The 21,135-nt window shown below is 42.5% G+C and overlaps 1 protein-coding gene across 1 annotated transcript; it reads left to right on the top strand.

Moving 5' to 3' along the window:
* The first annotated feature begins 751 nt into the window (after positions 1–751).
* On the top strand, positions 752–16,264 carry LOC117725356 (aggrecan core protein-like). Its single transcript, XM_034525474.1, has 19 exons — positions 752–816; positions 977–1,076; positions 2,033–2,324; positions 2,506–2,680; positions 3,634–3,761; positions 3,895–4,188; positions 5,494–5,796; positions 6,398–6,572; positions 6,659–6,786; positions 7,366–7,659; positions 7,757–7,855; positions 7,957–8,811; positions 9,785–9,862; positions 10,737–10,850; positions 12,725–12,883; positions 12,978–13,060; positions 14,514–14,658; positions 15,896–16,078; positions 16,190–16,264. Exons 1-19 carry the CDS (start codon positions 752–754, stop codon positions 16,255–16,257), a joined length of 3,738 nt encoding a protein of 1,245 aa, XP_034381365.1. The 3' UTR covers positions 16,258–16,264.
* Positions 16,265–21,135: the final 4,871 nt, after the last annotated feature.

The following is a 21,135-nucleotide window of genomic DNA, read 5'->3' as shown; positions in this document are numbered from 1 at the left end:
CTCTCCTGACCACCAGGGGGCGACTCCTCTGGTTGTATAGAAGTCTATGCTTAATGTGTTAAAGCTGCATTCTCTCTCCTGACCACCAGGGGGGGACTCCTCTGGTTGTATAGAAGTCTATGCTTCATGTGTTAAAGCTGCATTATCTCTACTGACCACCAGGGGATGACTCCTCTGGTTGTATAGAAGTCTGCTTCATGTGTTAAAGCTGCATCCTCTCTCCTGACCACCAGGGGGCGACTCCTCTGGTTGTATAGAAGTCTATGCTTCATGTGTTAAAGCTGCATTCTCTCTCCTGACCACCAGGGGGTGACTCCTCTGGTTGTATAGAAGTCTATGCTTCATGTGCTAAAGCTGCATTCTCTCTCCTGACCACCAGGGGGCGACTCCTCTGGTTGTATAGAAGTCTATATGAAAATGACTCTTTATTTTCTCAGTGCTGGTTAAAAGCAAACCAGAGCGTCACACATTTTTACATAACTGTACTTTCAATTAAAAAGATTGATTGTCTTATTGTGGAATGTGCATGTTCATTGTTTTTCCATATTTGTAGACTATTGTAGTTTTTAAGACTGAAAGTCAGTGAAAACAGAAATAGCAATAGATGCATATTTTATGATTTTATATCCCATCATCAGCATAGAGAGGTTAAATAAAATCCTGCAGGAAAATAAAATGTCTTAGTTGACATCTTTACAATCTCTTACATTTGTAATGTCCTAATATTCTTTTCTTTTTTTTCAGATAAAACATGATAACGAGGATTGTGTTGCTGTCTGTGTGCCTCCATGCCATCTCGGCAGCATTTGATTACATTTATGAAGAGCACTCCTTGATGGGTAAGAAAGCATCATTAGTTTAATTAGATGGTACAAACCTAAGTGATAAAGTTGGAGCTTCTCTTCCCTGCATGTCGTTGCCATAAGCAGCAGTCTAGTCTTCGGAGTGTATTCACCAGAAAGCTCTTGCTGGTCTCCTCCACAGACCCGGAGGATGTGCTGAGTGTGAGCATTCCTCTGGAGGAGCCACAGCGCCCTCTACTGGGCTCCTCGTTGGTGCTACCGTGTTACTTTGAGGTGAGTAATCATGAGCTTTTTACCTAACGTGTACCCACTTTGTATTCCATTATATACCGTGTATGTATAGATTGTGTTAAAAGCCACAGTTTACATACTTTAAAGGGACAGTTCACCGCAGAATCCAAAACACATATTGTTTCCTGTTACCTGCAGTGCTATTTACCTATCTAGATTGTTTTGGTGCAAGCGGCATAGTTTGGGAGGTACCGTCCGTAGAGATATTAGCCTCTCTGATGTATACTGATATATGTATATATATATATATATATATATATATATATATATATATATATATATATATATATATATATATATATATAATATATGTACATTTGAAAAACGCAGAATGATTTCTGGAAAGTGACATTGCAATTGTGTTTTTCAAATGTATTTTTTTGCCATTATAGTCCCGTAATATTGGAGAGGAGGCAGACATCTCTCCGACAGATATCTCCCAAAAACAAACAATCTCGTTCGATAAATAGCACTCCAGTTCAGAGAAAGAAATTATAGATTTCAGCCTCTACTAGAGGCTCTTTGACTCATTTTTTTCCAGTCCCAATGCTCCAATTAACTTTGTTTTCGGAAGCACTCTCTAATAAACCCAATGTGCACATCCTACCCAGCACCAAATAGCAGACGGACACAGTTGCTGACCAGCTGGTGAAGAAAGTCAAACACCCGGCAGCTAAAGCATTGGCTTCACTTTTATGGTTGTAACAGATTGTTTTGAAATTTGGAAAGAGAAGATAAAAGATTCTTAAAATTACCAGTTATGTTATTTTTACTGTCTATAATCAAACCTCTTACATCAATGTACTTTTATACGATCAAGCATAGAAACCAATTAACAACAAGCGGGTCCAGTTTGAGCTTTACTCATCTCCTGTTTTTTTGTTTTCAGACGTGAAAAATTAAATTGGTGGTGAATTGTGTCTTTGTATCCCACGTAGGACCACACGATCCCAGACCCGGGAGCTCCCACCATCGCTCCCCTCGCTCATCGCATCAAATGGAGCCTCGTCACCAAAGAAAATGTCACAACTGTCTTGGTGGCCTTGGGGGGACAGGTGCGCATCAGCGAGAGCTTCCTGGACAGAGTTCACCTGGTGGGCTACCCCTCGACTTCCACGGACGCTAGCATCAAGATATCCGAGCTGCGGTCCAGTGACACAGGAGTCTACCGCTGTGATGTCCAGCACGGCATCGAGGACAGCCACGACACAGTCCATGTGCAGGTTCAAGGTGACAAATGAGCTAGCACCAGTGTCAATATGACACAATTATTGTAGTTGTGGGGCCAAGTTGACATAGAATGCTCTCTTGAAGCCACGGTGCAAATACGACTACATTTGTGTGTTCAAATGTGTTGTTATTTGTAGATGTTAATTCATTCTCAGTCAAACTAAAGTCCTTGTCTCCGTAGGTCTGGTGTTCCACTACCGGGCGATCATGGGCCGCTACACTTTGACTTTTGAAAAGGCGAAGGCAGCATGCGCCCAGAACAGTGCCGTTGTGGCTTCACTCGAACAGCTTCAAGCGGCCTACGAGGATGGATTCCACCAGTGTGACGCCGGCTGGCTCTCTGACCACACAGTCAGGTCAGTTTGTCATATGATGGGCAACGACAACTCTTTACGACTATCTATTTATCACAGAGGGGTGGAGCAGCATGTCACACTCAGGGTTATAACTCCCAAACATTAAATGCATGTGCTAATGAGAGCAAAACACCCTCTATACTGTAGAAAAGTGTCCAACAAACACCTAAAATACTGGCCACCCAAATGACCATTGGAATGTTCATTTAATAAATACAGAAATCGGGGGATCCTTAGGGGGAGACAGCAGGTCAATAGTAGATGCCAAACTGAAGTGGTGTACGTCATCTGAAAGCTGGGAACTGAAGATGAATTTGAGATGCAGCTCAGAACCATGTGTTAAATTGTTCTAGTCATAAATCAGAAATATTTTTTAATTTCAAAAGTTCCCATTCATGTATGTTTGCGTGCATTTTGAAGTATTGTATTAGAAAAGTTGTATGGAAATGGAAAAAATTGCTAAAACTTTCTCAATTCCTTGTTTTAGGTATCTTTTTAGCTAATGCGCTAAATGGGATATCAAAAGGTCCTTTGCCAAATAAGATGTTGCAAACTGTGGAGCTTTTTCTGCTATGGGCGTCTCCCCAGATATTCCCATAATGTCTGAATGCTTGTTTTCATCTCTGGACAATATTAAACATGGCCAATACTAGCTGACACAAAAGAAAAGTTAAAACATATTCCTCAAGACTTCTCTTCAATTTTTCTCTGGTAGATGGTTAGATGACACAAACTCTACTTCTAACGCTGAAGCTGAGTTTATTCGTGGAAACATGCCTAATTCTCATTCTTTTTTTGCGAAATTTCAAACTTTCGCTTTAAAATGTGCTCGACAGTTGAATCGCAACACGACTAGTTTGTGCTTGAGAGCGACAACAGAAGAAGCTTTTGTTATTGAAGACATACCGTATTTCGTATTGAAGACACAAAAGCTCATTTCCATTTAACCAAAGGTACCCGATCCATGAAACTCGTGTGAACTGCTATGGTGACAAAGAGGAGCTGCCTGGGGTCAGGACATACGGAGTGAGGAACATCAATGAGACTTATGATGTCTACTGCTACACTGAGAAGATGACAGGTACACTGTGATTAATACGGCAATGCTTCTGTTTGAGATTGCAGAGGAGATTGGATTCTCCTCTGTGGGAATTCTTACATTTTCAGTTTGTTTTAACTTAGTGACTTTAATGAACCTCTTTTATCCGATACAGGCAGAGTTTTCTACAAAGCTTCTGCAGGAAAGTTCACCTACTCTGAGGCGGTGTTGGCGTGCTTCAATCAGCGAGCTCAGTTGGCCACCACTGGTCAGCTCTACATGGCCTGGCAGGGTGGGATGGATGTCTGCAACGCCGGCTGGCTGGGAGACAGGAGCGTCCGCTACCCCATCAACGTCCGTCGGCCGCAGTGCGGAGGAGGTTTGCTGGGGGTGCGAACTGTTTACCTCCACAGAAACCAGACAGGATACCCACTTCCGGAGTCCCGCTACGACGCCTTCTGCTACACAGGTGGGGCATCGTTTAGGTTTAAATGTTGATACTGAAAGCACTCAAAAGATACATCAGCGTATTCCATAATCAAATATTCTGATAGGAAACGGTTCTACGGTGAGATTAGGTGTGCTCGTTCAGCAGCAACAAGGATCCTGCTCAGGGTCCTAATTCCCTCTTAACCAACAAATACATGAACTGAATCTTAGGAAAGACAACAATGCTAAAAGTTTGGGGTGGCTCCTCCTTCCAGGAAAAGGTTCTCCCACCCACGACCTGACTATTAACTTCAACAACTCAGTGCTGTCCCCGACTCCGACTGCCAGGAACCTCGGTGTGACACTCGACAGTCGACTCTCCCCGACTGCCAACATTACCGCAATAACACGCTCCTGTAGGTACATGCTGTACAACATCAGGAGAATACGACCCCTTCTCACTCAGAAGGCGGCACAGGCTCTGGTCCAGGCTCTGGTCATCTCACGGCTGGACTATTGCAACTCCCTCCTGGCAGGTCTACCTGCTAATGCCATTCGACCTCTACAGCTCATCCAGAATGCAGCTGCTCGACTGGTCTTCAACCTCCCGAAATGTACCCACACTACTCCGCTCCTCCGCAACCTTCACTGGTTACCGGTGGCCGCCCGCATCCGCTTCAAAACATTGGTACTTGCGTACCGTGCTGCGATCAGATCGGGTCCGGTCTACATCCAGGACATCGTCAAACCGTACACCCCAGCTCGTTCACTTCGCTCGGCTTCTGCCAATCGGCTTGTAGCTCCTTCACTTCAAGCTAAACACTCTACGAAGTCACGACTGTTTGCTGTGCTGGCTCCTCATTGGTGGAACGAGCTCCCCATTGACATCAGGACAGCAGAAAGTCTCTACATCTTCTGTCGCAAACTAAAAACACATCTTTTTCGACTATACCTTGAATAGGGAAGGTAGCGCCGTAGTAGCACTTTGGTAGCACTTAAATGTCCCTTACCGATAGCACTTTGTAGTTTAACATTATTGAAGAAATTGTACTTGATTCTTGTTGTTCTGAGTTTGGACTCATGGTTTAATGCACTTATTGTAAGTCGCTTTGGATAAAAGCGTCAGCTAAATGACATGTAATGTAATGTAATGTGGCAGAGGAAGCTGTGGAAGTATCTTTGACCGCAACATTGTGGTTTTCTGGTTTACTGGTTTGGTTCAGTCTCACCGGTGTCATCAATATTGTTTCCAGCTACATTCAGAAGGTTTTGGTTATGATAAGCACACTATGCATAACAACATTTACAGCTAATCACTAATCTCTTTCTCCTCAATCACCTCCAGAGTCCCTCGATGAGGAAGGTTCGGGCATCATAGAAGAGGGAAGCGACGTTCTGAGTGTTACCACGGTGACACAGAGCCCAGAGGTGTTCTTCAGGCGGACGACCACAGACAGCGAGGCAGTCGGAGAGCTGGAGACTCAGCGGCCTACCGTTGTGGACTTCCCCTTCACAGAGAGTCCTACCGGGCTGCCACTGCCTCGGCCGCCAAATGTCACAGAGTTCGTCATTGACCTGATAGAAGCAGCCACCGCTCGGCCCGATATAGAAAGAGAGCCCAGCAAAGGCTTTGTGATGTCTCCAACTGGTCAGTAATACTGAACTACTGATATATGTTATGATAACTGTAATATGTCCAGTTACCAGTTAGAGGGATGGACTTTGGGAGGAGAAGGTGGTTAAAGGAGGAAGCGATGAGGGGCATGGACTGAAGGGAGGTAGGGTGTGAGATAAAGGGATGAGGGTTGTGGGGTGAAGGGATGTATGGATGGGGTGTAATGGATGAGGGTTGTGGAATGAAGGGATGTACAGTATGAGATGATGGGATGAGTGTCGTGGGGTGAAGGGATGTAGGGTAAGAGATGAGGGATGAGGGTTGTGTGGTGTAGGGTATCGGATAAAGGGATGAGTGTCATGGGATTAAGGGATGAAGGGATGAGGGTCGCTGGGGGAAGGGATGTAGCACAAGGGATGAGGGTCATGGGATTAAGGGATGTAGGGTAAGGGATAAAGGGATGATGGTTGTGGGGTAAAGGGGTGTAGAGTAAGGGATGAAGGGATGACAATCATGGGGTAAGGGATGTAGGGTAAGGGATGAGGGTCGTGGGGTAAGGGATGTAGAGTAAGGGATGAGGGTCGTTATAAAACCTAATGTCCCTAATAACAAAGTCCCTGGTTTCTCTGCACAGGTGTGGTCTTCCATTATCGCTCAGGCTCCAGCCGATATGCCTTCACCTTCATTGAGGCCCAGCTGGCCTGCCAGAGTGTTGGCGCCTCTATCGCCACGCCAGAGCAACTGAAGGCTACATACAAGGCTGGATATCATCAGTGTGATGCAGGATGGTTACTGGACCAGACTGTAAGGTAAATCTGAAATGTATTTTTTCAAAGCATGGCAGAGAGATTCATGTTGCAAACCCAACACCTCATCTCGGTATCCTTTTTTCTAGGTACCCCATTGTTTTCCCACAAATGAAGTGTGCTGGAGATCTGGGGGATCAACCTGGAGTTTGGTCATATGGTTTGAGGCCGGCAGACGAGAGATACGACGTGTACTGCTACATTGATGGGCTCAAAGGTAAGAAAATAACTTTTATTTAAAAAGCTTTTATTTTGAAGCTATTTGGGCTGTTGCGTTAGCCACACTATTGCAATACCACGCCATTGAAAAGCCAATCGCAGGGGTTTTGCCCAGCTGTCCAATCACAATGGAGGAGGGGTTGGATAAATACCAAAAAAAGAACAACTGTCACATCCTACATGTTGGCAGGTCCATCCTCTTGCTCTTAATGCCTCAGCTTTCCCTTCCCTGAAAAAAGTGCAACACCACATTGCCCTTCTGTGTTTGGCATTTAATAATAAGGAAGTACTTAATTAGTTTAAAAATCCATAGCATTTAAAAAGATGTATTATACCTAATAACAGCATAAATAAATGCAGTCATTATATAAGAATACAAGAATTATATAAAATGGCAATAATACTAAGCAGGAAAAATTCCTTCCTCATGACGAACCTATTTGACAGGGAAGATCAACCCGAACAGGCTTACCGACATTATCTTTATGTTTTTATACAGCTATAACATCAAATATTTAAAGTAATTTTCTTTTCTTTTTTTCCCCATCTTGACATTTCCTCCTCTTCTGCTCCACAGGTGAGGTTTTCCATGTGAGCTCCACTGAAGGTTTCACCTATGATGAGGCTGCTTCTAGCTGTCAAGAGCACAACGCAGTGCTGGCTTCCACCGGAGAGCTCTACGCAGCCTGGAAGATAGGTTTTGACAACTGCCACGCTGGCTGGCTTGTGGATCGTAGCGTCCGCTATCCCATCAACAAACCCCGCGCTGACTGTGGAGCTGGGAAACCAGGAGTGCACACTGTGTACTCTCACCCCAACCAGACCAACGTCTCTGAACTTGATGCCAGATTTGATGCATACTGTTTCAGAGGTACATGCTTGGTTGTTATCTACCAAGCTGATTTATAAAAAACATTTATCTTATCATCATTCATTTCTCATTTTCTCTCATTGTTCAATTCTTACAGCGGATTTTGTACTTATTGCAAATGAAACTGGACTGAACATTACAGACATTCAGGAGGCCCTCCTTAACTTAACATCAATCACTGATTTGTTGAGGCCCGGTAAGCTATATTTCAATTTTGAACAAATTACTTTCTTACTTGTGCAAATGTCTTATTTGTTTCCAATATTACTTATTCTTTTATTCTGTATGTCTCTTCAGGTGGTCCTTTCATCGTTTCACCTATACCTGTGGAGACTTCAGGCTCTGGCTCTGACTCAGGCTCAGCAGACATCAGCTTAGGGTCTTCGGTCGATGGTGCCTCTGGGGGTCACTCTGGAGACCTGTCTGGATCTGGAGACCTGTCTGGTTCTGGAAACACGGGGATCTCTGGTGATCTGTCTGGTTCTGGACACCTATATGGTTCTGGAGAGTTGTCTGGCTCTGGACAACTGCCTGGTTCTGGAGACTTGTCTGGTTCTGGAGTCTTGTCTGGTTCTGGAGACTTGTCCGGCAGTGCCATTGCTGAGCTGCCCAGTGGAGAATCAGGTCTCAGCAGTACAGATTCTTCTGGAACAGCTCTCAGTGGAGACGGATCCGGCATCACCGTTGCATTTTCGGGCATTGACAGCATTTTCTCTGGAGAGGGCTCAGCTTCAGGTGGACTCCAAGAAGCTGGAGAGGGAAGCTCAGGGATCTTTATCTTCCCTTCATCTGAAGTAGGCTCTGGAGAGCTCAGTGGTAGTGGGGACCTGTCTGGATCTGGATCTGGATCTGATTTCAGCTCTGGGGAGAGTGGCTCTTTCTTAGATGGCTCAGGCATGTCGTCCGGTTTCATCACCGGACAGGACTTTTCTGGGTTAAGTGGGTTCCCATCCGGATTCTCCTCTGGAAGTGCTAGTGGACAGTCAGGAGAGCTTTCTGGGGGGGGGGAGGCACAGATCTTACTGGACGATCAAGAACTGATCGATGGGTCCACCCCTGTTACCCACAAGGAGTATGAGCTTGGTGGAGGCCTTCTGGCATTCAGTGGCTCTGGAGACATTTCCGGATCTGGGATTCTCAGCGGCTCTGAAAGTGGCTCTGGGTTATTCTCAGATGTGACGCTTGTGGGGTCAGGGTTCACTGAGCTTACAGTATCATCCTCTGGAGAGCAGGAGGTCTCTGGGTCTTTACTCTACAGTTCTGGACAGGACAGTGGTGGACATTTGTCTGGATTTGGAAGCTCAAGTTTCCTATCTGGGTCTGGATCAGGAATGTCTGGATTGGTAAAGTCTGAATCAAGAATGTCTGGATCAGGAGTGTCTGGATCAGGAGTGTCTGCATCAGGAGTGTCTGGTGGAGAAGGAAGTGTTACATTTGTCACTGGGGATTTTTTGACAGAGGCATCTGGAGTCACTACACAGTCTATGGAGCTTGGGCACGGCTCAGTGGAGTACAGCATCACTGACTTCTACTCTGGCAGTGGAGACACTCACCGGTCCACAACCAGTGGCTCGGGAGCTTCCTCTGGAGATCTGCCACAGGTGTTGCTCCCTACTCCATCCAGTGAGCGGGCATCAACAGAGAGCCCCACAGGACCAGAGGAAGCCATTAGTGGGGGGGAACTGTCACAGACACCTGGTGATGTCTATGGAACCACCCACCCTGTGCTTGCCCTTAGAGGACTGGCTGTTCCTCCCACTGCAACTACAGCGGCCTCTGTGCAGACACCAGGCGCCATTGAAGAAACTTCTTCAGTGGATGGTAGGTCGACCCATTCTTAATTCTTTCTTTCATTAGCAGACGGCAAACTCCAGTTCTGCCGAGTGAAGTCGATGCGGAAGTGTCGTAAAACTATTATTCTCTTTACTGACCATCAGGGGGCAAAAATATGTCAGATTGTAGTATGGAAGTCTATGAGAAAATGACCTTACTACTCACTTGATTTATTACCTCGGTCTCAATTTACAAATGACAAGTACTCATTAGTGACGTCACAATGACTACGTCCACTTCTTCGGTCTATGGTCATTTGTAAAATAATATACAACTGGGCCTCTTTTTCTAGGTGGTTTTACCCCATGTGAACCCAACCCCTGCGGTGCTGCTTCATGCACAGTAGAGGAAGAGGTTGCTCTGTGTAACGGTAAGTCCCACAACGGATGCATGTCCAGTTAATATTTTTTTTCTTCTTTCTTTCTCCGAAAAAACTACTGAATTCAATACTGTGTGATGATGTTTTGTTTTAACAGACTTGACCGGTCGCGTTTCTCTGAATGTCTTTGTTGTTGAGCATTTTGCATGTTTTATATTGTTCTGCATTCTGTTTATTAATCAGCTTGTCAGTTACATTTTCAGACACGTATTTAATAACTGGTTGCGATTGTATTTCATAAATCAGTATTACTCTCTCCTTGCTGTTCTGTCTTGAAGTGTTTTGACCCATAACTTTGCTATGTTTTGCGTTCCTTTGATTTCCTTGTGTTCATGTTGTCCATCTGAATGTTTGGGTGCTTGTCAAATATGTGTGTCAGCTCTGCTCTGAGGTTGCACTGCCTCTGTGTCACACGTCTTATCACAATTCAAGCCTACATGTTGTTTTTGGTTTGCTGGGCCAGCACGTCGCCTCCGCTCTGCTGTTTGCATGCTTTAACCCCGGGGCAACATATGTGCTTTCTGGCGCCATATGGTTGCTCTCATCCTGCTGGAAAACAAATACTGATCTTCTGTTGCAACTAACCACAGATTCAAACATAAACTTACTGCAGATATTGCAGTTCTTTTTGCAGAAATGTTGTATATTTCAGTAAATATCTTTATCATTTGGTAAGGCCTCAAGTAATAAGATTTAGTGTGCAGTTTTAACATTTGCATCAGAGGTTGCAGCAGCTACAGTATTGTTCACTAACCTGTCTGTCCCAAGGTGTGATAGTCCATCTATCACACCTCACCTTGGTGGCCAACCTCCCCTCCCCACCCCATGCTGATACAGTAGTGTCACCCGCCCCCCTTTCTTGCAGAGGTAGATGTGTGCCATCCCAACCCATGTGCCAATGGAGCCACCTGTGTGGAGAGCGCAGACTCTTACAAATGCTTATGCCTGCCCAGCTACGGAGGGGAACGCTGTGAGATCGGTATGAGATCAGCTTCAGCTAATAAATACTAACAACAGCCTCTCAAAAACAACCGAAGAGAGAGAAAGAAAGAGAGATGCTGAACATCACCAGCTCATAGCATCAATACTCGTTGTGGCTCTGTGAGGAGTCCTGGTGGCCCAAAGATGCACAACATGTAACTGTGATGTCTCTGTTTTTCTGTTCGTAAACAATAGTTTAGCCTGTTAGCGACATCTCTCTTCATATCTAATAGTGTAGCCTGTTAGCAACATCTCTCTTCATATCTAATAGTGTAGCCTGTTAGCAACATCTCTCTTCATATCTAATAGTGTAGCCTGTTAGCGACATCTCTCTTCATATCTAATAGTGTAGCCTGTTAGCAACATCTCTCTTCATATCTAATAGTGTAGCCTGTTAGCAACATCTCTCTTCATATCTAATAGTGTAGCCTGTTAGCGACATCTCTCTTCATATCTAATAGTGTAGCCTGTTAGCAACATCTCTCTTCATATCTAATAGTGTAGCCTGTTAGCAACATCTCTCTTCATATCTAATAGTGTAGCCTGTTAGCGACATCTCTCTTCATATCTAATAGTGTAGCCTGTTAGCAACATCTCTCTCCATCTCTAATAGTTTAGCCTGTTAGCAACATCTCTCTTCATATCTAATAGTCTAGCCTGTTAGCAACATCTCTCTTCATATCTAATAGTGTAGCCTGTTAGCAACATCTCTCTTCATATCTAATAGTTTAGCCTGTTAGCAACATCTTTCTTCATATCTAATAGTGTAGCCTGTTAGCAACATCTCTCTCCATATCTAATAGTTTAGCCTGTTAGCAACATCTCTCTTCATATCTAATAGTCTAGCCTGTTAGCAACATCTCTCTTCATATCTCATAGTTTAGCCTGTTAGCAACATCTTTCTTCATATCTAATAGTGTAGCCTGTTAGCAACATCTCTCTCCATATCTAATAGTTTAGCCTGTTAGCAACATCTCTCTTCATATCTAATAGTCTAGCCTGTTAGCAACATCTCTCTTCATATCTAATAGTGTAGCCTGTTAGCAACATCTCTCTCCATATCTAATAGTCTAGCCTGTTAGCAACATCTCTCTTCATATCTAATAGTGTAGCCTGTTAGCAACATCTCTCTTCATATCTCATAGTCTAGCCTGTTAGCAACATCTCTCTCCATATCTAATAGTTTAGCCTGTTAGCAACATCTCTCTTCATATCTAATAGTCTAGCCTGTTAGCAACATCTCTCTTCATCTCTCATAGTTTAGCCTGTTAGCAACATCTCCTTTGACGTGTTGGGTACATCTGAAAATATCTTTTTTATGTAATTTGGGTGAACTGACCCTGAAGTCATGAAGGTGGAGCAGGAGAACTAATGAATGAAGCCTTTGAATGTTACAGTTAAAGGACAAAAAAAAGGTAAATTCACCAGAATGCATTACTGTTGGGCTGAACTCTCTGAAGTGGAGCATTATGAATCATTTTCCATTCCACTTTGGGACGTTTGCTTTGTGTGTCAGGGTGGAAACACCGGCAGTCGTCAGACCGGCTGAGGGCACCGCAGTGGAAAAAATATGCTCACAAGACAAATACCAAATATTTAGCTCAAACTGAAACACTACATTGGTGGAGAACAATATCAAGCACTTCATCAGCTTCTGAAACACGGAAAGAATGATAAGAAATACAGAAGAGCTTCTTCATCATCTGATGCGGTGCTTTAAATGTTCCAACCCATTTGTAGAGTTTCCGAGGCCTAGAAACAAAACAGAAATATACTAAACCACGCTGATTATACGCACGTGTATTTAGGGCGAAGTGCGTTCGGAGTGGCGTCCATCGAATGACCGTTGACTCTTTGGTGTTGCGGCTGCAGACGAGCAGCAGTGTGAAGACGGTTGGACGAAGTTTCAGGGGAACTGCTACCTGCACTTCTCCGACAGGGAGATGTGGCTGGAGGCCGAGCAGCGCTGCCGGGACCTGAACGCCTACCTGGTCAGCGTAGTCACGCCAGAGGAGCAAGACTTTGTCAACTGTGAGTGTGTGTGTGTGTGTGTGTGTGTGTGTGTGTGTTTTCTCGTAGAGATGGAGAAAAAATGATATCTCAACACTTCTTTTTACTCCAATAGCAAACGCACAGGACTACCAGTGGATCGGGTTGAATGACAAGACTGTGGAGAATGTTTTCCGCTGGGTAGACGGCACTCCACTGGTGAGTGAGGACTTCATACTGGTGTGTTGCTCCCAGTATAGGGAGAGGGAAGTGGGTGGTTCTCAACCTATTTGGTTTGCAAATCCTTAAAACAAAGGCACAGGTGGTTGTTCTCTCCCAGATGGTTTTCATTTAATTTTAGTTTTACAACCACAGGGACACAAAATGACAAAAAAGGAGACACAAAACAGCCACAGAGATGCAGTAAGACTACAAAGAGACACAAAACAGCCACAGAGATACAGTACGACTACAAAGAGACACAAAACAGCCACAGAGATACAGTACGACTACAAAGAGACACAAAACAGCCACAAAGAGATACAGTTCGACTACAAAGAGACACAAAACGATGCAACTACAAGTCGATGCAAAATGCCCACAGAGAGACACAAAACGACGACAAAACCACAGAAAACAACCACAAAGAGACACAAAACGATTGAATGATTGTCTTTGACAGCCCTAATTTTGAAAACGTCCACGAAACGTCATCTTTGCCAACTGAAGCAATGAAAATTGCTGTTTGCACTTGTGAGGTTGTCTGAGCAGGTGAAATGCAACGTCATGCCAAAACAAGTACCAAAATAGCACTGAGTCATAAACAGCTGCAGCACTCAACACAGGCAGGTTTATACAAAGGTACAAATAAATAAATAAAAAACAGGTGCAAGCAGAAAAATAAATTGACTTAATTACTGGGAGTTCGTATGAGAAACATCACTGTTTAAAACAACATGGCTGCGTTGGTGGAGGCGTGTTGCTCCAGGTACCAGCGAGACGATAGACGGACAGCTTGAGGACTCGACCGATGAGTCAGAGAACAAAACACTGCACGGGATTTTTATTTGGTTGATCCATGTTTACCTTCGTTGGAACATTCTGTCTCAGGAAACCCTGAAAGAGACAAACTACTTCATCCACGAATTCTCTCTTTAAAGGCTTTCATAATGTTGCTAGTTAGTTGTTGTTGTTGTTTTGGACCAAGAGGCAACCTCCGGTTTTGCCGAGTGCAGCCAATGCAGTTTCTTAAAACTTTCATTCTCTCTCCTGACCACCAGGGGGCGGCTCCTCTGGTTGTATAGAAGTCTATGCTTCATGTGTTAAAGCTGCATTCTCTCTCCTGACCACCAGGGGGCGACTCCTCTGGTTGTATAGAAGTCTATGCTTCATGTGTTAAAGCTGCATTCTCTCTACTGACCACCAGGGGGCGACTCCTCTGTGGTTGTATAGAAGTCTATGCTTCATGTGTTAAAGCTGCATTCTCTCTCCTGACCACCAGGGGGCGACTCCTCTGGTTGTATAGAAGTCTATGCTTCATGTGTTAAAGCTGCATTATATCTACTGACCACCAGGGGGCGACTCCTCTGGTTGTATAGAAGTCTATGCTTCATGTTAAAGCTGCGTTTACCGTTGTAATAAAAGCACGTGTCCACTTCCTCCTCTTCTCCAGCAATACGAGAACTGGAGGCCGAACCAGCCGGATAACTACTTCCACACTGGAGAAGACTGCGTGGTGATGATCTGGCATGAGAGCGGCCAGTGGAACGACGTGCCCTGCAACTACCACCTGCCCTTTACCTGCAAGAAAGGCCCAGGTACGCCGGTCCAGAGAAGGTCGGAAGCCGTGTTGATCCATTTAGGGGTACAACATGAGAACATCCAGATACGGTGGCAGGCACAGAGATATGAATATTATCAAAGTATCAAAGTTTCATAATATATAGTTTTTATTAATACATGTAGTATAAATGAGGCTCTGAATGCTGTGTGAACAAACCCCTCTGCATGAAGCTTCATAATATATAGTTTTTATTAATAAATGTGTATAAATGAGGCTCAGAATGCTGTGTGAACAAACCCCTCTGCATAAAGCTTCATAATATATACAGTTTTATTAATACATGTAGTATAAATGAGGCTCTGAATGCTGTGTGAACAAACCCCTCTGCATGAAGCTTCATAATATATATAGTTTTATTAATACATGTAGTATAAATGAGGCTCTGAATGCTGTGTGAACAAACCCCTCTGCATGAAGCTTCATAATATATAGTTTTTATTAATAAATGTGTATAAATGAGGCTCTGAATGCTGTGTGAACAAACCCCTCTGCATAAAGCTTCATAATATCCATCCATCCATTTTCAATACCGCTTATCCTCATTAGGGTCGCGGGGGCGCTGGAGCCTATCCCAGCTGACATAGGGCGAAGGCAGGGGACACCCTGGACAGGCCGCCAGTCCATCGAGGGCTTCATAATATATATAGTTTTATTAATACATGTAGTATAAATGAGGCTCTGAATGCTGTGTGAACAAACCCCTCTGCATGAAGCTTCATAATATATAGTTTTTATTAATAAATGTGTATAAATGAGGCTCTGAATGCTGTGTGAACAAACCCCTCTGCATAAAGCTTCATAATATATATAGTTTTATTAATACATGTAGTATAAATGAGGCTCTGAATGCTGTGTGAACAAACCCCTCTGCATGAAGTTTCATAATATATAGTTTTTATTAATAAATGTGTATAAATGAGGCTCTGAATGCTGTGTGAACAAACCCCTCTGCATAAAGCTTCATAATATATATAGTTTTATTAATACATGTAGTATAAATGAGGCTCTGAATGCTGTGTGAACAAACCCCTCTGCATAAAGCTTCATAATATATAGTTTTATTAATACATGTAGTATAAATGAGTCTCTGAATGCTGAGTGAACAAACTCATGGAGAGAAAACGTCCTTTAAAGTTACATTTCACATGTTGAAAACCAAAATCACCGATCGGTGCATGAAATAAAAACCCTCCTGTGGTTTCTGTCCTCAGTGTCCTGCGGCGCTCCGCCACAGGTGGAGAACGCCCGCGTGTTTGGTAACAAGAGGGAGGAGTTCCCGGTGAACTCCATCATCCGGTATCAGTGCAACTCCGGGTTCAGACAGCGCCACCTGCCGACGGTTCGCTGTAAAGCAGACGGCCAGTGGGAGAAGCCCCAGGTGCAATGTATCGACGGTGAGTCCCCGAGTCCGGTGGAACAAGCTCTGTGACAGGTGAGGACATATTGTTCTTCTTGTTTTTATTTGTTTACTCACTGTTGTTGTGTTTCTCCCTCTCCCGTCGCAGTGAAATGCAGACAAAGACTACATCGGAGGAGCAGCAGGCACCTGACAGCCGGCAGCGAGCTTCACTAGAAAGGAAAAACAACCAAAAAACAAAAAGGAATTAATTATTTAAGAACATTTGCAGCGCACAGATTTTTGCTTAAGAAGGGTCAAATGGTTGGAGTGCGACATCCTGTTTCAATCCCCCACGTCCCTCGTAATATATTTTAATTATATGATAACTTTATTGCTCTGATTTTTATTTGCATCGCGTGTATTGTAATATAATTCTTTTGTTTTTTTTTAACGTTTTAGCTGCAGATGTTTTGTTCCACGTGAGTTTTTTTATTTTTTATAGAAGGCATCATCTGTCTGGTTCAATGGACGCTGTAGATCTGCACCGCACAGGTGGTGGATTCAGGATTTGCTGTAAAAACCGGTTCATGGTGTGAGAAATCCAATGTTTGATTACCCAATATGGTGAAGCTTATTGTCATATCTGCCTGAAGAAGAACACGGCAGTGGGGGTGATTACTCACAGGTATACATTGATGGGATTATTGGACATGATATCTGGTTAAAGTAACCTCCCGACAGCAGATGAGTGGAAACAAGAAAACGAACATTGAGTAGACAATGTGAATACACATCCTTTTATTTATTTTAATTTGTACTGTAGTCAACGGCGAAAGACACTTTTTCTTTATCCTGCTTGAATTGTGCCATCAATTACAAATATGATGTTTAAAAAGCCAAGAGGGACCGCTTGTCGTAGATTTGTCGTTGTAAGAACTCGTCTCGCACAATGTACGTCACCGACACCAACATGGCCGTTACTTTGGCTCGCTAGTAGGCTGCATTCTCTCTACTGACCACCAGGGGGCGACTCCTCTGGTTGTATAGAAGTCTATGCTTCATGTGTTAAAGCTGCATTCTCTCTACTGACCACCAGGGGGCGACTCCTCTGGTTGTATAGAAGTCTATGCTTCATGTGTTAAAGCTGCATTCTCTCTACTGACCACCAGGGGGCGACTCCTCTGGTTGTATAGAAGTCTATGCTTCATGTGTAAAAGCTGCATTTTCTCTCCTGACCACCAGGGGGCGACTCCTCTGGTTGTATAGAAGTCTATGCTTCATGTGTTAAAGCTGCATTCTCTCTACTGACCACCAGGGGGTGACTCCTCTGGTTGTATAGAAGTCTACGCTTCATGTGTTAAAGCTGTATTCTCTCTCCTGACCACCAGGGGGCGACTCCTCTGGTTGTATAGAAGTCTATATAAATGACTCTACTTCTCTTGATGTATTCCCTCAGTAAACATTGTAAATATTAGTTTTTGGTCTCAATCTCTAGTTTCAAGTCTTCTTCAATACAGCGTGATGTTCATTTAGTAAATTATGGTCATTTAGAGTCAAACAGACCATAAAGCAGAAGATGCTTTAGGGCGGGGCTACAAGGTGATTGACAGCTTGCTATCAGTGCCATATACGGCATCTACGTCACTAAGTCCAAATATGGTCGCTGTTGTTTTGGCGACGGCCAAACTGCGAACTCAAGACTTCAAATCCGTAGTCTATAAAACCAATGGGTGACTACGTCCACTTCTTATACACCTTGCTAGCTAGCCCACTTAGCTGTCTTTTCATCAGCCGGGAAGCTAAAGAGCCGTTTGTGGCTGTGAGAACATCCTGGTACCAAACACTCAATCGTAGCTTCAGAGAGAGAGAAACGCCACTCGTCTAATTCTCACACCGCGTATTTTCTTCATAGTCTTCAATGTAATTTATGGCACAATTCAAATGGGATCAAATAACTATTTCACCCTTGCCTTTGAGATCAAGGTCCCGTGGGGGGGGGGGGAGCTTCATGTGACGACAGCAGCATCAGCTGAAGAACATCTACTGGCCACAGTTCCTCATATTTAATCTGCAGAAGACAAAGTGACCCCTCAGTTGTTGACTCGTTCTCTCCTGATGACGCTGTGCTGTGCAGTGCACGGCGTATCTGTCGGGACAATGAACCCGTTGTCTGTGTCATGTTTGTAACCTCAGAGGAAGTGGCCTCACCGTGACGCATTACAGTGTGAAATGCCCGTTGTTGACGTCTTTGAACTGCTTGTTGTGCATTTGTTTTTGTGTTGTTTCTGTATTTTTTGGGGGGCTGTGCCCGCTTCATGATAATCTGTCACCAGCTGCAAGATAATCCAAAGAGACGCGTCTGCTGAGCACAACGCGTGGTAACGTTGTTAATTCAAACAAAAACACTGGCTTGGGTTTCGTACGTAACTGCTTAATTAGATTTAGGAAAAAACATTACGGTTGGGCTTAAAATAAGTATGTATTGGTTTGGGCAACAAAACCCCTCACGGCAGTTCATGCAATCTATTTGTTTTCGTGTATACGGCGACACGAATTGTCTGTTTTTTATTCGTGACGCTCGAAATGGCTGTTTCTGTCTGCCACGACACGGTGTTAGTTAGGTTAAGGCAACAAAATGAATACAAACGTTAGGTTAAGGCAACAAAATGAATACAAACGTTAAGTTTAGGCAACAAAATGAATACAAACGTTAGGTTTAGGCAACAAAATGAATACAAACGTTAAGTTTAGGCAACAAAATGAATACAAACGTTAAGTTTAGGCAACAAAATGAATACAAACGTTAGGTTAAGGCAACAAAATGAATACAAACATTACGTTTAGGCAACAAAATGAATACAAACATTAAGTTTAGGAAACAAAATGAATACAAACGTTAAGTTAAGGCAACAAAATGAATACAAACATTAAGTTTAGGCAACAAAATGAATACAAACGTTAAGTTTAGGCAACAAAATGAATACAAACGTTAGGTTTAGGCAACAAAATGAATACAAACGTTAGGTTAAGGCAACAAAATGAATACAAACGTTAAGTTATACAAACAAGTTAAGGCAACAAAATGAATACAAACGTTAAGTTAAGGCAACAAAATGAATACAAACGTTAGGTTTAGGCAACAAAATGAATACAAACGTTAGGTTAAGGCAACAAAATGAATACAAACGTTAAGTTATACAAACAAGTTAAGGCAACAAAATGAATACAAACGTTAAGTTAAGGCAACAAAATGAATACAAACGTTAGGTTAAGGCAACAAAATGAATACAAACGTTAAGTTATACAAACGTTAAGTTAAGGACACAAAATGAATACAAACGTTAAGTTATACAAATGTTAAGTTATACAAATGTTAAGTTTAGGCAACAAAATGAATACAAACGTTAAGTTAAGGCAACAAAATGAATACAAACGTTAAGTTATACAAATGTTAAGTTATACAAATGTTAAGTTTAGGCAACAAAATGAATACAAACGTTAAGTTATACAAATGTTAAGTTATACAAATGTTAAGTTATACAAATGTTAAGTTTAGGCAACAAAATGAATACAAACGTTAGGTTAAGGACACAAAATGAATACAAACGTTAGGTTAAGGCAACAAAATGAATACAAACGTTAAGTTAAAGCAACAAAATGAATACAAACATTAAGTTAAGGCAACAAAATGAATACAAACGTTAAGTTATACAAACGTTAAGTTTAGGCAACAAAATGAATATAAGCGTTAAGTTAAGGACACAAAATGAATACAAACGTTAAGTTATACAAACGTTAAGTTAAGGCAACAAAATGAATACAAACGTTAAGTTAAGGCAACAAAATGAATACAAACGTTAAGTTATACAAACGTTAAGTTACAAACATTAAGTTAAGGACACAAAATGAATACAAACGTTAAGTTAAAGCAACAAAATGAATACAAACGTTAAGTTAAAGCAACAAAATGAATACAAACATTAAGTTAAGGCAACAAAATGAATACAAACGTTAAGTTATACAAACGTTAAGTTTAGGCAACAAAATGAATACAAACGTTAAGTTAAGGCAACAAAATGAATACAAACGTTAAGTTAAGGACACAAAATGAATACAAACGTTAAGTTAAGGCAACAAAATGAATACAAACGTTAAGTTATACAAACGTTAAGTTAAGGCAACAAAATGAATACAAACGTTAAGTTAAGGCAACAAAATGAATACAAACGTTAAGTTAAGGACACAAAATGAATACAAACATTAAGTTTAGGCAACAAAATGAATATAAACGTTAAGTTAAGGACACAAAATGAATACAAACGTTAAGTTATACAAACGTTAAGTTTAGGCAACAAAATGAATATAAACGTTAAGTTATACAAATGTTAAGTTATACAAATGTTAAGTTTAGGCAACAAAATGAATACAAACGTTAAGTTAAGGCAACAAAATGAATACAAACGTTAAGTTAAGGACACAAAATGAATACAAACGTTAAGTTATACAAACGTTAAGTTTAGGCAACAAAATGAATACAAACGTTAAGTTTATGCAACAAAACCAATGTTCGGGACACGTGATGTGGAACTCTGGTCTCGTGGTTTAATGTCCTGTGTTTTCTGGATTTATCCGGCTCCCCTTCCAGGAACCACAAGTGGACTTTTTAAATAATTACTTCTACATCACGAGCATCCCATAGTTGCACAGTGTTTAATGATGTGTGTGTCCACCAAGAAAGAAGGCTCCTAATTGACTCTCCATTGGCACGGCTTTCGTCCATGTACAAGAAACCAATAGATTGCATTTAGAGACTATTTCACAAGCGGCCATGACGTCGGGCTGCAACACGCAGATAAACACCAGTCTCTTCATTTCCATTCTGTCACTCAATGTGAAACACTGGCTCTTTGCACGAGGCCGATAAATGCTGAAACAGATAAATAATATATGAACTAAGAGAAACACATATTTGCCTCGTCCTCACACATAACGTCTCGTGTTTTATGAAACCAAAGTGCAGAATGAGTGTTTGTACTGGCATCAATCAATGACACGTTATTAAAACTCCTTTGTTGATACCTTCAGGTGTCTTTCATGACTCCGTTCCTCCAG

This window comes from Cyclopterus lumpus, chromosome 3 (assembly GCF_009769545.1).
Source record: "Cyclopterus lumpus isolate fCycLum1 chromosome 3, fCycLum1.pri, whole genome shotgun sequence".
NCBI lineage: Eukaryota > Metazoa > Chordata > Actinopteri > Perciformes > Cyclopteridae > Cyclopterus > Cyclopterus lumpus.
Note: the sequence above shows the minus strand (reverse complement) of the source record. Positions and strands in the feature narration are given on the sequence as shown.

Excerpts from the sequence above, each read along its gene's own strand:
- LOC117725356 (XM_034525474.1), top strand. The coding sequence starts at position 752 with ATGATAACGAGGATTGTGTTGCTGTCTGTGTGCCTCCATGCCATCTCG. Across the intron at positions 1,077-2,032 it reads TGCTACCGTGTTACTTTGAG|GACCACACGATCCCAGACCC; the intron begins GTGAGTAATCAT and ends TATCCCACGTAG. Across the intron at positions 7,856-7,956 it reads CACTGATTTGTTGAGGCCCG|GTGGTCCTTTCATCGTTTCA; the intron begins GTAAGCTATATT and ends ATGTCTCTTCAG.